The sequence below is a fragment of the Lygodium microphyllum genome, chromosome 10 (assembly GCF_053477565.2).
Source record: "Lygodium microphyllum isolate KBCC chromosome 10, Lygodium_microphyllum_v1.1.10, whole genome shotgun sequence".
Taxonomy (NCBI): Eukaryota; Viridiplantae; Streptophyta; class Polypodiopsida; order Schizaeales; family Lygodiaceae; genus Lygodium; species Lygodium microphyllum.
Genome location: NC_141144.1, coordinates 79,931,672 through 79,948,562, shown reverse-complemented (window position 1 = coordinate 79,948,562; position 16,891 = coordinate 79,931,672). Strand labels below are relative to the sequence as shown.

General features: G+C 41.0%; 1 protein-coding gene across 2 annotated transcripts in view; it reads right to left on the bottom strand.

Moving 5' to 3' along the window:
* The window catches only part of SRFR1 (Tetratricopeptide repeat (TPR)-like superfamily protein), a 154,997-nt gene that overhangs the window by 64,148 nt on the left and 73,958 nt on the right, over positions 1–16,891 (bottom strand). For both annotated transcript variants that reach the window (XM_087686474.1, XM_087686475.1), the window contains exons 3-4: positions 707–1,059; positions 582–626 (exon numbers count right to left, since the gene is read on the bottom strand). In XM_087686474.1, coding sequence (XP_087542600.1) covers positions 582–626; positions 707–1,059 — 398 coding nt within the window. The remainder of the gene's footprint in view (positions 1–581; positions 627–706; positions 1,060–16,891) is intronic.

Here is a 16,891-nt window from a genome sequence, read left to right as displayed (position 1 = left end):
CTTAATAATATCAGAATATTTACCAAATCTATCCATATGCTCCCAAACCCCCTGAATTGCCCATCTCTGGAAAAACTGGGAGATGCCCCCATATTTGGGAAAACAGGTACTTCCTCTGAAGTTTAGGTATCAATTCCAAATTAAGAAAATCTGAACATGTGCACCCAACATATGAAAAAGTTTAACATTTAGGTTCTTTAACATTTGAGCTTAGACTTTTTTAACCCAGTATGCCCCAAATACGGCCTAAGCCAAAGCCACTTTCAGTGTGTCTGTTACTTTGCTTCTACGATCTGACAAACAACTGTTTAATGGCAATCTAAAGGTTATATGCCTGTAAATGGTACTAATGATGAAACTTTTGCAAAAATCTATATAATTAGAGCTCCATTTGGTGTGATAATAAACAGTTTAGGTATCTGTCCAAACAAAACAGTCATACATGCATAAAAGAGACTTGTAGCTTTTCAAGAATATCAATAACTGTGAATGATTCATCAAAAAACACAAGTAATACAGGTCCTGATATGGCAAAATGTCTTGAGAATGTTCTTTCAATTGGGAAATTCTGGGTCACAAACCTGGTCAAATATGCTGATTGCCTGCTGATAGTTTCCATTGTTGACCTGCATGAATGCATAAGCTGCAAATGAGTTTCTGGACAAACAGCAGTTTTTACGACACATTTGCTATACAACTGACTCACCATTCCTATGCCTCTTGAAAGTCTCAAATCAAGACTTATGAGACGAGATGTCCGTTTGGGCTTGGAACTTGTACATTTTCCCTCCCTTGATGCTTTTGATTGCTGATCTACCTGCATGGATTGCCTTGGCGGTGTCTTGGGAGGTGAGAATGATGTAGATTTGGAGAACTGAACACTTGGAGCTTCTCCATTGGCATTTTTAGATTCTGTGTTTCTGCCTTGAATAGTCATCATCAACATATGAAGTTCCAATAGTTGCTCTATGTGTTGTGGATGACTGACAGCAGTGTCGTATCCTTTTTTCCACACCTGCAATGCTTCTTGAGTCTTTCCTAATCCAACCAGAGCATGACCTGAAAAACCAGTTAAACAAACCCAACCATGTATGAATGTGACCCACAATCAACACCAAAACTAAGCACCATCATAAAACATAAGGACAGAGTCTCTAATGAATGCATTGCGTTCAAGCCTCTTGAGGGCTCTACAATCTCTGCAGCTGCTTCTTTGTGCAGTCATATAACACATAGCACACGCATAATGCGCCCCCCCCAAAAACAAAACCCAGGGGAAAAAAAAAACCACATACACACACAAAGCTCTATTTCAAGTTTCTCCAACCCTAACAACATACACATTGCACAAGTAGTACACTACTACACACAAGCATTTGCCCTTCTTTCTATCCTATGCCACCCACCTATACCCCTCCTCGTAAAGCCATCCATCCATCTGCATCAGCCAAGCATGTGTTCACGGATAAGATTCCTTTTAAAGGGTCTAACTTTACCACTTGGTCTAATTTGATGTGGCATGTCTTGGATTCCCAAGGCTTGCAAGAACTTGTTCAAGGGCAAGAACCCTAGCTTAACGCCTGTTGTTCTCATATAAGGTAGTTTGCTCTTCCAAGAGAGGAAATGCCATTGCCATCATTGAGTTGATGTAGGGCGATGGTACTACTAGGATCAAGACTGAGTGAGCTAGGATCGAGAGTGCAGATTGAGTGCACGGAGAAGCAGAAAAGAGTGAGCAGCAAGAGTGTAAGCACAACACAATGGGTATACGGTACAATGACAAATGTACCACTTTTTATTTTAGATTATATATAAAGTACAAGAGTGTAAGGGTACGTTCACACCCGAATACTATAAAAGGCATGGTGAGCCTTTATTCCCAACAACCTCCCACCTAAAGGCAACGTGCCTGAAGGTAGAGAAAAGAATCAGCTAAGTCTATGTATGTACAAAGCTGAAATACACATATACTATCCGACCCCCATCATCTCGCAACAATGAGCAAACCGCTCTCCTAGAAGTCCCTTCATGAGAAGGTATGCAAGGTTTCCATCTGTATGTACCTTGACTAGCTCAATGCTCTTGCTATCAAGTACATACCTGATAAAGTGATACTTCACCTATATGTGCTTTTTCTTTGCGTGAAAGATAGGATTCCGTGCTAGTATGATAGGACCCTGACTGTCACAGTGGAGAATAGGAATCTCTATAATGCCAAGCTCTCTTACCAGACATGAAAGCCATAAAGCCTCTTTGCATACCTCAGTGGCAGCCACATACTCTACCTCTGTAGTAGAAAATGCAACACACTTTTGCAGTTTGGATATCCAAGAGACTGCTCCACCTATGAACATGAACACATATCCTGAAGTAGACTTTCTACAGTCAGGATGGCTAGCATAGTTTGAATCTGTGAACCCAACAACAGATGACTTATGCTTACCAAAGCAGATACAAAGATCCTTTGTGTCCTTAAAGTATCTCATGATACCCTTCACTACTTCCCAATGCTTTTTGCCAAGATATGCCATGTATTTGCTAACCACTCCCACTGCAAATGCAATGTCAGGACGTGTAGTAACCATAGCATACATCAAGCTACTAACAACTGAAGCATAAGGTATCTTGGCCATTTCAACCTTTCCATCATTAAATGTAGGGTTGTCATCTGCATTAAGTTTCACATATGGAGGCAATGGTACACTAATGGCTTTCCCCCCCTGCATATTGAGATGCTGCAAAACTTTAGTGACATACTTCTGCTGTGACAGGTAAAGAAGACATGTAGATTTGTCTCCACGTATACACATGCCAAGAATGTGATTGGCTTCACCAAGATCCTTCATATCAAAGCTATTGTATAAACTCTACTTCAAGGAGTCCAAGGCATGAACATCCTTGTCTGCAATCAACATGTCATCCATATACAAAACCAAGAGAATAAGGCTGCCATCTGCTGCCTTCTTCGTGTATAAGCAGTGATAAACTTGAGAATAATAAAATCCCTAAGATTGCATAAATATATCAAATTTATGATACCATTCTCGAGGTGTCTACTTCAGCCCATACAAACCCTTGTTGAGTTTACATACCATGTGCTCTTTCCCCGTTGCAGCAAAACCCTCAGGTTGTTGCATATAGATCTCCTCATGCAAATCACCATGTAAGAAAGCGGTTTTTACATCCATCTGTATGAGTTCCATGTCTTCAAATGCAACCAAGCCCAAGATGGTTCACAAAGTAGTCATTTTGACTACAAGAGAAAAGATTTCAACAAAATCAATTCCATGTCCTTGCTTGTACCCTTTAACAACCACCCGTACCTTGTACTCTGGCAAAGAACCAGAAGTGACTTTCATATTGTAAACCCATTTGCATGGTAGCACTTATTGCCCTTTAGGCAAATGCACCAAATCCCAAGTGCCATTTTTCATGAGAGATTACATCTTTGACAACATTGCTTTATGCCATTTCTTACTATCTTTTCTGTCCGTTGCTTCTTGGAAGTATAATGGCTTACCACAATCTGTCAACATGACATAATCAGCCACATAGTTAACACCAGGAACAAACCTATTTGGCTGCCTTTGTACTCTAGTCGACCTACAGACCCAATGGTCAAGATTTGCTGGCTATTCATCCTGCAATTCTACATTAGCAGCTTGTTGTTCTGTAAGTTCAACGTGCTGCACAACTGATTCTGGTTGTTCCAAAGACACATGTTCTTGCTGAATTTGTGGCACATCATGGGCAAGATCTTGCTGATCATTCTCAGCATCATTCCCTGCATTTTCAAGAACATTTACAGCAGGTATTTGCTACTGTCTAACGGGCATTCTTTGCTATCCTATTGGTACATCCTCCCGGAATACAACCCTTCTAACTTCCTCTGTCTTTTTGGGCTGTTTGTGCATGCGATCTTCCCAGAAGATAACATCATTGTTGCATGCTACTTTCTTTTCTCGGGATCCCATAATCGATACCCTATCTCACCTTCATCACCATATCCTAGGAAAATACATTTACAAGACTTTGGCTCAAGTTTGCTACATTCTTCCTCGTAGCCATTGGGTAGTTTCTAAGGTAGCTCTACATACGTACTTCCCATACCTTTCTTCTTTACTGATACCCAAGGGTGGTCAAGATAGCTTGTCTATTTTAGTGGTGTGTCGAATTTGACTATCCCTTTCATTTTCCCCAAGGGCGCAAATATTAAATAGAATTACACTATCTTCCAAAAAAAAACAACAAAAAAAACCCAACACAAACAAAAAGTTCAAAGCAATTCCATCCGCATTTGTAGGTCCTAGTAGGCTACTGAAAGCACCCTTTGTTCCATGCCTTGGACTCTTTGGGATGGCCCTTTGGGCTTCCTTGGTAAAATAACTATCGCCTTTGTAGTATTGGTAGGTCACTAGGCAACCAACACACACGCTTTGCTTGATGTCCTGATAGCTCTACGGCAAGATGCCTTGGAGTCATTATGGGCTTCAGCTATGTTTATAGTCTCGTCCTGGTTCCAATTTTGGACCTGACAGGAGGTGTTGAGCTTAAAAATGCATTATAAACTGATCAGCTCTTTATTACAACCCCAAAACTCAATTATTAACAACCTTGCACTAAAACAAATGTGTTCCTAGAGAGTGTTTGTGTCCTATAAGCCACACCCTAATTTGGGAGAACCCACTCATTATAAATAGACAGGCCCACTCATCCCTATCTCCTTATTGCATGTTCATTATCAACTGGCACACACTATTTTCTACACCCATCCTTGGGAGATACCTCAATTTGGGTTGAGGCCAACTCTTTCCCAACTTGAGTTGCCCCTAACAATTGTTGCCATCACTCTTACTGTATCCAACAGCTATTCTAAATCAGCATTTTTTGCTGCTTACTATCACCTAATCAGCCTAGAGGATTTGTCACAAAGAGCCATCAGATTTCGCAGCCAAAAGGCTGCATTTGCAGCAGTCTACTGCCACCCAACATATTCTCTCTCCTCTAGAGCAGTCACCACTGCACCTTGATCTGCATTTCGCTGCCACACCTACATTTTGGTTGTTGCACTAACTATCTTCACTCCAAGCAGGCCGCCTTGCTGCTGCTGCCTATGATCAGCCTGATCCAGACAAGTATATTACCCTGATCTACATTTGCTGCTGCTGATCAATTAGAGAGACTATCCGCTACATATAACAGGATCTATAAAGATGGCAACACCCTCTCCAGCTCACACTCTTTGCCCCAGTCCTAGAGACATGGGAATTTAAGATTTTGTATCACCCTACATAGTGTGTTTACTACATGAGCATTGTATTTAATCATTATTCATCATTCATCTTTAGTGTTCATTGTATTTGAGTTACCCTAACCCTACTCAATTATTTTATCAATCTATGCTTTGTCATAAAATTGTGTTTATTATCTGTAGATGAGTATTCCTTTACACAACATCCTCATCCCGATTCATGTCCATGTGACTATGCCAAGTTGGGATATCAAAAAGAAGTGCATCCGAATGTGTATATGATCCAAACAGAAAAGGACTCCATTGCCTAGTTCTAGTGCACCTTAGGGATCATTGCAAAGTACTAGTATCCAAGCAGCGTTTCAAAAGCAATGTATTGTGGATGCAACTAGAGAGCTCACTTGTTTGTTCATTCAATGTGTCATTCCTTTCAATGTGGATAGCACTTGACAATGGAAGAAGACAATAAGGGCAATTAGTCGCAAAGGATGTGAGTGGAAAGGTCTAGGATGAAGCATTTATGCACAAAACAGTCAAAGAAAGAAAATGCATCTATCGAGACTCAATTGGAGCCCTTGAAAGAAGCTTGGGCCAAAAATGAATGCATTGTCCTATGAGATGGATAGTCATATATTCAAAAGAAGAATGTGTATGATGTCTTGATGTCTTCATGCAAACGGCCAAAGTTCATTTAGGCCATCGATGCCTCTAGTGCCCACAGGTCTTACTATTACAAGAGCATTTATCTGGAGCCACATACAAGAGGGTCATCATAGACATAGGGATTATAAATGTGGTACAAGTGGTCACAGATAATAGTGGTAGTTATGTGGCTATAGGACATATGCTTGAAGATGGACTTCCTAGCATTACAAGGACTCCCTGGATCTCAAATTGCCTTGGCCTACATATTGAAGATATTGAACATATATTTTGGATGGATAATGTTCTTAAGATAGTAGGAAGTATAATGAGATTTATAAAGAAGAGACCAAAAGTCACTAGCATATTTCAAGCCAATCGCACCCTTAAGGTTCTCACATATTTTGCTACTAGATTTGCATGCATATTCATCGTGTTAGAGAGGCTTGTATAGGTCCGTCCAAATTTGATACGAAATATTGCATATTAGGACTCACTAACATGGAATAAAAGAGTCTCTGAAGGCTCTCGCATTTAGACATCATGTTTTAGATGAGAGGTGGAGACTTGAGATTGAGGCATTGGTGAAGACTTGCACTCCCTTCTACATTGTCATGTCAATCAATGATGTGACGGGGAGTACTATAGGGCTTCTCTATGAGTACATGGATAAATTCAGGAAAGCCTTACTTCAAAATAGCTACCCATCGCAAAATAAGTCACCTTGTGTGTCACTAAATGTTTACTTTATCCATTCTCTAGTGTTAAACTTTTTATCGATGGCTCATTACTCTTTTGTCAAAATTGTTTGTGTGGTCCATGATCCATCACCCTCAAGAATCCATGAGATCTGTGTAGTGTGGAATACACAATAGCAATGGTTTATAAACCAATCCATGTTGTGCATATATTGCATCCACTTTGGTGCAATGAGGAGCAATATAGTAATAGCAACCCTGAGAAGGACTTCACTGAGTATATGCAATGGATCACATATGAAACCATCCTTCTTTCTTGGCAAGGGTGGTAAATTACATGATTTACCACAAATTAGAGCAAGCAATAAATACACAAATCTGAAATTACCAACTTTACCACTTAATCTTGGACAAGTGATACCCAATTGGCCCCAACAATTGGTGCCACTTGCAGTATTTCTTATCTTGTATGGCTAAAAGGTTGAAGTATATTGAGATATGGGCTGACCACCTTTACTTTTCAATACAATCGTTGTCCTTAATGACTAGCACTTCTTTGGCACAATCTGCCTCATGATTGTACTACAATCTCGGCATAGTTGGGGTCTCGATCTCTTGCATGTGGGCTACAACAACTTGAGAATGGAATTACCCTCGGTTTAGCTGCGATTTCTTGCCTTCAGCTGCTATACCAAGTAGTAGATCTTTGGTACTTGGACATGGAGTCCAAGATGGCTGCAAAACACAGCATTGCTAGAAGAATGTTGGAGAATGAGAGAGAAAATCAGCTACAAGGAGTATCTTTTGAACGATAGCTCTAATGGAAATTCCCATGGTGCCAATGGCTTCAAAAGGGGGGGATAAAACCTCTAATGAGCCATCCTCTTCTATCGCCACCTCTCACACAGGGAGAGAAGCAAAACTTCTTGCCCTGTCATGTCATGCTTCGTGACCAACCGTCACTTGTGTCAAAGCTAATCCAACAGCTCCTCCTTCCTCCCTCGGTCTCTAAATGGCTGTCTCCACACTCAGCCACCCCAAAACAACCTTTTTGTCAATTTGCATGGGCAAGTTTGCTAACATACAGCCTTTCAAAAGTAGTTTTCATCATTAATTGATTAATTTTCAAATTTAAAATTTCAAAAAATTAACTAATTATTCCTTTATCACTACCCAAGAATTGGCTAGTGCCCATTCACATTTAATGTGTTGACCCCCATGGAACATTTATTTATCCCAACATTAGTTGGTCTTGGACTAGCATTAATCTATTAATTCATGCCTAGTCCGTAATGTCACCACTCGATATTTTAATTGCCCAATTAATGGCCTAGACTCACCACAACTTGATACAACTTTTACCAATGTCACCTAGCATTGATCATGCAAAGCCTACCTTAGGATCCAACTTGTAGATGAGACACGACTTGAAACCACCCTTCCTTCTTGGAATGGGTGGTGATAACCTGATTTAAGAGTTAATTACAACAATAAATTAATGCAAATAAAATGAAATACACACTTTACCATAACATTCTTGGACAGTAGACACCCTGTTGGCCCCTAAACTGGTGCCCCTTGCGGTATTTCTTTAGCTTTCATCAATTGGAAGGAGTACAACTTGAGATTCTTCAATCTCCTCCTGCTAACCAATTGCTCTTGCTGTCATAAATGACCAGCAAGCCTTTTGGGTCATTTGCCCCTTGATTCACCCAGGACTTCTTCTCCAATTTGACCCTAACTGAAAGGCATCAAGGTAAAGCTGCAACAACTGAGGATCGTCTGCCAAGTCATGCTCTTCCATTCATTTAGCATCCATTGGTGAATAGTTGTGAAACTTCACCCAATAGCTTATGGAAGCTTTATCTTTGACCTTTTCTCTTTATGTGCCAAAATCTGCTCAGATACCAATATCTTATTCAGCACCTCTACATTGGACTGAATTTCAACAGATACATCCTTAGGCACATCACCATAAAAAGGCCTCAATAAGCTCACATGAAAGGCATAGTGTACCCGCTAGTGTAGAGGCAATGTCAACCGATATACCACATCGCTAATCCTCTCTAACACCTGGAAAGGTCCATTGTTCCTCATTTTGAACTTCAGATACATTCCCTTTTGCCCTTTCATCTTGTCAACCTTGCCTTTTCAAAACGCAGCAATATATAATTACCCTTTGGAAAATACAAAACACATCCATGGCGATCAGCTGTCCCTTTTACGTTCCTTAAGTTCTCTGAAATGCATACTTTATCCTTACATAAGCTATAATAAACTGCGGCATCTTTTGCCTACCATGCTTCACTTGCTAACATACAATGCATGTCCGATCTTTCATCACATGCAACCCAGTGTGATATTCCATACATCACCGATTCTCTCATGTGCTATCATCGTTATCAGCTTGTTGTTGATTAGGACAGTTCCTAGCAATGTGTCCCTCCTGTTCACATATGTAACATTTATTAGCAACCCTCAATTCTCTATACTCTGCCACACTTTTCGAAGGTCTTTGCTGCTGTTTTTGCCTCTTTTCAGCCTGATTTTCAGATCTGCCATTTTTCTCAGCCTTCATTTCCTTGACATTTGACTCATCATGGTCTTGAAAGCCGGCATCCTTTCCACACAACAATGTATCAGCTATAGTAGCAGTTTCTATAAGCTAAGACATGCTTGAAACAGTGGATTTAATGCAAAAATCCTTGATTCCTTTAGGCAAACCACATACATACTTCTCCACTTGCTCATGAAGGGGTACGGCACGATAAGAAGTGACGAGCAGCAATGCATCCCAAAACTTCTTATTGTATTGCTCTAAATTCTTGCATTCCTTTGCATCAAGCTTGTTTCAAGCTGTCACAATGTCCACCTCAAAGGTACTAGTCAACCAATTCGATGCAAACATTCGCTTAAATTGTACCCATGTTGACGGTGTTCTACCTTTCATCAAGAGCTTGGACCACCAGTGCAATGCATTTCCCTTCAAGTAAGTGGCTGCCTTTCGAATCTTAGAGGATTCGGTGAAGTTTCCCCCAGAATAGGCTGCATCAAATTGCTGAATGAAAGTCAAAGCTTTCAGCCTCTCTTGTGCACCACTGAACAGTTCAAATTTCACACTTTTACCTCCCTCATCATAGTCCTTTGTTGGACCTATGGGGGTCAAATTGTCATATACGGGCTGCTGCAAAAAGGGTGCATTTGCTGTATTTCCATGATAGCAAGCATTAAACTAAGCATTTGCATGACCAGCACTTATTCCTTGAGCCCCAAAAGCACGACGGGGTACCGATGCTTGCCCATATGCGTGATTTTGCACACCAAGAATCATACCGATGCCGCCATATATCGGATTATGCATTCCATGAGCCATACCCGAGTACATTGGGTTGTGCAAGCCATGCATTGGTTGCTGAAAATTATGGGGAGGTGCACCATACATTCCCACATTCGGTCGTTCACCCACCATAGGATGAAAAATTGTGCTACCACCAAAGTAAGCTGGCTGCCCTAAATTCTCATGCAAACCTTTCTATCCAAAAACCATAAGATTAGCATTTACATCATGAACTTGCATATGCATTTCTTGCCCAACTGGCACAACCTGCTTTTGACCATGAGCATCTTTAGGAGCATCTTGAGAAGGCTTTGGCTTGTTCTTTGGTGCATCTAACTGTCCCGAAGTTCTAGAAGAGGATTTTCTCTTCTTGCCCTTGTTGTCCTTCGTAAGAGTGTTCAAAAACCGAGTAAACTGAGGATCTTTTACCGATTCAGCAAAGATATTGGCTGCTTCCCTCATTCGATTCTTGAATGCATCATCGAATTCCATTTCCCCTTGTTGATCATCATTCTCTTTCTGCATTGAGGGTCCAACATCTTGGCCTTCAGCCACATTTTCAGCATGTTGTCCATGATTCGTGCCTTGTCCAAGATCAGGCATTGCATTTCCTTCTTCCCCATGTGAATGTGTATCATGAGAGGCATCATACTGCTTGATTGCATCCCACTATATGAAGACATCTTGCTGTAATTTCTCAGCTGAGCACAAAGATTAGCACTAGCACAAAGCTTTAGCTTGCAATCAGGTGCCTCGGGCCCACCAAATCAAGAGATTTGATGTATCCCGGCAATGGAACCATGAAACCAACCTTCCTTCTTGGAATGGGTGGTGATAACCTGATTTAAGAGTTAATTACAGCAATAAATTAATGCACATAAAATGAAATATACACTTTATCATAACATTCTTGGACAGTAGACACCTTGTTGGCCCCAAAACCGGCCCCCCTTGCGGTATTTCTTTCGCTTTCATTCAATTGGAAGGAGTACAACTTGAGATTCTTCAATCTCCTCCTACTAACCAATTGCTCTTGCTGTCATAAATGACCAACAAGCCTTTTGGGTCATTTGCCCCTTGATTCACCCAAGCTTCTTCTCCAATTTGACCCTTGGCTGGCCAAATGCTGTCCTGAAATCAATTCGAGATGAGCTGGCTTCTGAAATCCCTTGATAATCTTCAATTATCAGTTGTTGATTTCAGTCCCTTGAGCCTTCAATCTCTGGCACAGATCCCAAGGTGGCTGCTAAACGCTAATTTTTACTGTAAATTAGGGTTTACAGCAGAAATTACAGATGACCCACCAAAAATGGCTGAAATCTTCTCCAAATGGCTGAGAATTGCTGAGAATGATTGAGCATAGACTGAAGGAGATGAGAGAATGCTGTAAAGAGAGAAAATTTTGAGATTTGTCGCGAAGAACTGATCAAAATCAGTTGCTGCCCTGTTATACCAGCCCCAAACGGATGCACCAACAAAATAGGAGCATCAGAGACTGTGATCTTCAGGAGAAAGTGCATCAGCAGCAATTGCCAGCTTCCCAAGGTCAAAAATATGCAATCTCCATCACCAAAATGGTCTCCAATAGCTAGGAAATGGCCCCAAAAGCTGGCAGCAACAGTCCAACACCTCTTCCCAACAACTCCAAAATGAAAAAACGAGATTTCCCTCTCCCTTCAGCCCTATTTAACCTTTCCCCCACTTGCATGGGAAAGTTTCGCCAAGTGGCAGCTTTCTTAATCCATTTTCAGCAATTTCCAGCCATTTAATTAATATTCAGAATTTATTAATTCTGAAAATTAATTCAGCCCTTAATCCATGCCCAGAAAATTGACCTTGCTCATCCAAAAATTAATTGGCTGGGCCATTTGCAACCCAAAGTGGTCCCATGCATTAAGTGACCCTTGGACAAGCATTAATCCATTAATTAATGCCTAGTCCCTAGTGTCACCACCGACACTTAATGGCCAATTAATGGTCCTAGGGGCAAACAGACACCAAAATTCACCTAGAATCTAACAAGTGTAACTTGTTACAACTTTTACCTTTGACACCCATCTTTTTCACAGGGTCGTTCGGCCTTCAACTATGAGAAAGTAGCTTGCACCTCACATGTGTAACACATGTGCATCTTTTAATTGCACATTTGATTAATCCTTTAATCAAATGTCAATTAAACATAAGCAAAGCATCAAATTTTCACGTCCTCGTGACACGGACCAAGCTATATCCATCACGAGGACATGAAATTTTGAGATGTTTTAATCCTACTAGTAACATGACTAATTTAATAATCAAATGTGCAAAGTTGTAAGGCACATGTGATACACATGGTAGTTATTTCATGTTTAGAAGCCAAGGACCCCAAGGAGTCGGTGGATATCAAGGGCAAAAGTTGTGACAAGTTATGGCAATTCGGTTTTGGTTGTTAGTCTAAGGGTCAATTAAGGTTAGGGATCACTTAGGGTTGTAAATGGCCTAGCCAATTTAATTATGGGTGGGCACATTTAATTTTGGGCACAATAAGAAGAGCTGAAATTAATTTTCAAAATTAATTAATTCTGAAAATTATTTAAATGACTGAAAATTGCTGAAAAATGAGATTAAAATGCTGCCATTTGGCAAAAATGCCCGTGCAATAGGGAAGAAGGCAGTTCTAGACTGGTGGAGACTCATTCAGTTCATTGAACCTCAGAGAGAGAGAGAGAGAGAAAGAGAGAGAGAGAGAGAGAGAGAGAGAGAGAGAGATAAGGTTCTCTCCTTTGCCTGCATTACAGCCATTGTCTCCCCGACATGATTGGACGTTTGTGATTCCTGATGGTTTCGAGAAAAGGTCAGCTAACCAGATATATCATCAAATGGTGGAGGCCAAGAGATGGGTCACGGGTAAGGCTAATAAATTATGGCATACTCAGGATAGAAAAAAGAAGTGGCAGGAAAGATTCATCCGGCTCTCGAAGTCTAAGGTTCCGTATCAGGGTAAAGTGTTCATGTGGAGGCTGCTTATTGGGGGTCTTCCAATTGGGGATGTGTTGCGTGCCCACAAAATCTCTGTTGGTCGTTGTGTATTCTATACTACATATGACAAGACAGTGCTTCATCTCTTTGTCTCTTGCCTTGTTGCTAGACAGATTTGGAGTTCTATTTCCCGTGTGTGGTCCTCGATGACTCAGTACCGCATATCAACTCATTCGTGGATTATGGGAAAGATGACCTCTAGGTCCTCTTTGCATTCAGATTATTCATGCCTCTTCCATTTCCTTAGATGGACAGCCCTGTGGCATATTTGGGATACTTGGAATGCCTTCATTTTTATTCATGATCCGCATCCATGGCCATGTGGTCAACTGATCTTGTTCTTCTTGACATTGCTGCTCCCTTGCTGGATAATGTTCGCTCCACACTAGCTGTCCTTTTTGTGTGACATTTCTGTGTTAGAGTCTTGGTAGACTTTCATTTGTGTCTATTTTTCCTTTGCTAACTTGATGGTCTGATGTAAATGTTTACTACTTAATTCAATTATCTTCACGAAAAGAGAGAGAGAGAGAGAGAGAGAGAGACCGGTTGAATTTGGAAAAGGCCTCGGCTAACCAGGTGTATCATCTTCTGATTAAAGATCATCAATGGCTGGTCACTAAAGCCAATACTATATGGGGGTTGCGGAAATCTCAGTCATGGTGGAAGGCAACTGTGATGGAGGGCTGGGTGAACAAGACACCTTTCAAATGCAAGGTCTTTCTTTGGAGGGTAATGATTGGTGGTCTTCCTCTTACCTCGGTCCTTTCCAAGCGTCGAATCTCTAACGGCAATTGTTTCTTCTGCACCTCCACGCTGGAATCGGTCCGTCATCGATTTATCTCTTGCCCTCTCGCTAAGAATATATGGTCGCTTTTGTCAGCAGTTTGGCAAGCGGTGGTTGGTTTCTCGCTAAGCCCTTTCGATTGGGTTTTTGTACGCCCAAAACACCCCACACCGGCGCAGTTGCATATGAAGATCTTGTTCCATTTTCTTAGATACTGGGGATGCTGGCACAATTGGACCACTCGGAATGCCTTTCTTTTTGATTCGGCATCTAATGTTCCGAGACACATTGCCAGGCTTAAAGGCCTTTTGCTTTGGCAAATAGATCTCATTCGGCACTCTGACTTGCTCCCTCGGGAAGACTTACTTCCCTAGCATATGGCAATTTCCATTGTGTCTTTGCCATGACTTGTGTATCTCGGTCCGGGTTTTGTACTGATAGTTGACACACGCTGGCGTACAGCCATCGTGTATCTTGTAATCATGTAAACTTGTACATTTTTTCGTAATTAATACAATTACCTTTTACGAAAAGAGAGAGAGAGAGAGAGCTGTTGATCAGTTTTCAGACCTGGATTCAGCCATTGGAAATAAAGGAAAGCAGCTTGGAGGCCAGAGGAAGCTGCTGTCCTTTGCGACAACATTTCCAACTTCCCCAAGCAAGAGGTGATAGCTTCTCACCTGATCCAAGCAAGGCAGCAACCATTTTTGGAGCTCCCCACAAAGAAATTCTGGAATTTCTCTCTCGAGAGCTCTCTCACACACTCTCTCAACAAATCTCAGCATATTGAAGGTATTCTCAGTCAGATTTCGTGGACAATAGTAAGAATTCTGCTGCAAACCCTAAATTTCTGCAAAAATTAGGGTTTACCAACCACATTGGAAACCGTACCATCAATTAGAGACATTGTACATTTAAATCAGCACCTGAAATTCAAGAAATCATCAAGGATTTCATATGCCAGCTCATCCATTGTGAATTGGGGTAGCATTTGGCCAATTTGTGGTCCCATTTGTACAAGTCCTGGGTGAAAATCAAGGGGCAATTGGCCTGAATTGTTTGTTGATTGGTTCTATAGCAAAGGGCTTTTGGATCGGCAAAGGAGACTGTGAAATCTGAGCTTGTACTCAATCCATTACCAATTACAGTTTAAGAAATACCACAAGGAGCGCCAGTTTTGGGATCAACAGGGTGTCCAATATTCAAGATTATGATAGTAATGTGTGCATTTCAGTTAATGTTCATTTATTAATTGTTGTAATAAGTGCTTGATCAAGTTTTACCACCATATCTAACAAGGAAGGCTGGTTTCAATATCAATGATAATAAAGGGACTGGACATCACACCCACATCCTAGCCATAGAGCCGAACAAGCTAACCCCTGAGCCTAAGCGCCACCAGCACTCAAGGTCACAACCATGTTCCAAGGACTAGCACCACACACCTTTCCAATATACAGACGCATCAGCCAACAAGCCAAGGGTCCAAGAGTGGTGATTACAAAATGATGTGCACAATAGGATCTTCTGTTCTAAAAATAGAACTCCATTGCCCTAGCCCCAAAGTGTCCTTAGTGCCATCACACTAAGTCACTTCATGACCACCATGACCAATGCTACTAGCGCCCCTTTGGACGTCCAAGGATGTAACACTTCCCTCCTGATGAATAATTGCTATCCTCAACAATATCCTCCAAGATGAAGTGGAAAAAACGATGTCACCAAGATGTGAAATTTTATTGCTTTCTTTGGCATTTGATTTGAAACCCATCAAATGTATAAATATGACTTACACATGTGAGGTGCAAATTAATTATTTCATAGTGTGGGAAGTAGGACCCTGAAATATTAGTCAATGACAAAGAAAAGATTTGTAATCAATAATGCCTCATAGACACTAAGTGGTACCTAGGGTCAAATGTTGGTCTAGACCAATTTATTGGCCACTAATGCCAACAGTGGTGACATTAGAGACCATATATTAATTAATGAATTAATTAATACCGGTCTAAGGGCCAATAACTGCTCAAGGATACTTGGAAGAGAGATTGGCCTAGCCAATATAATTGTTGAATTGTGAAACTATTTTTCTAAGCACTAGAAAAATGTTTAAATTAATTTTCAAAATTAATATTTTGAAAATTAATTTAATAAGGTGAATAATACTAGAAAATGGGATTACAAGGCCGCCACTTGGCAAAACCTCGGAAAACGTTTTTGCGAGCTAGTGGAAGACTATTCCAGCCATTGTGAGAGAGAATGAGGCTATTAGAGAGCAGGGAGATGTTGTTGATGTGATTTGAAACCACTATTGACTAGTCCTACATCAGGCAACAACAGTTTGAGGCCTTCTAGGTGTAAGTGACAACAGCCCAAGGTCCTTCTAGTGCAGGTAACAACATACAAGAGAGAGCAGTAGTCTTTCTAGTGATCCTAAGTTGTACATTATAACTTCCATGGTTGTTTGAGTAGGACAGCAACAGCTTTCTAGCCTTTTTCGCAACAAAACTATGAAATTTCTCTCTATAGCATTCTCTCTCATCCTATAGCCATCTCTCAAGTTATCTCAGCAAAATCCAACCATTTGAGTCATTAGAGATGGAGATATTGGAAAATCTTTGCTATGAACCCTACTTTACAATACAAAAATTGGGTTTGAGAGTCACTTCGGGATGTGTGCTCAGAATTGAGAGCCTAGGACCTGAATTCTAATAGTTGAAATTAAGGAATTTGAGGGAGATTCAAGAGGCCAACTAGCCAATATCAGATTTAGGCTGAACTTGTTTCAAGGAGAACAACGAAGGTCTCAAGCAAACTAAGGAGCAAATTTGGGCTGAATTTGTTGTCATTAATGACAAGTAGCACTTGGGTTAGAGGAGGAGATTAGTGAATCTCAATTGTACTCCATCCATTTGTAATAAAAGCTAAAGAAATCCTTCTCAAAAGGGGTAACTGTTAGAGATCATAGCCTGTTTGGTGGGCAGGCAGCTGTACAGTCGGACCAGCAGCAGTCGGACTGTGCAGTCGGACTGCCACGTGGCAGTCCGACTGTCTGCAGCCGACTTATTCAGGCTGCGCCCTATTTTCTGGCGCCCCAGTTCGTGGCAGTTTTCGACTATTTATAGTCGACGTTTCCAGCCGTCTGGCCACTCTTCTCTATC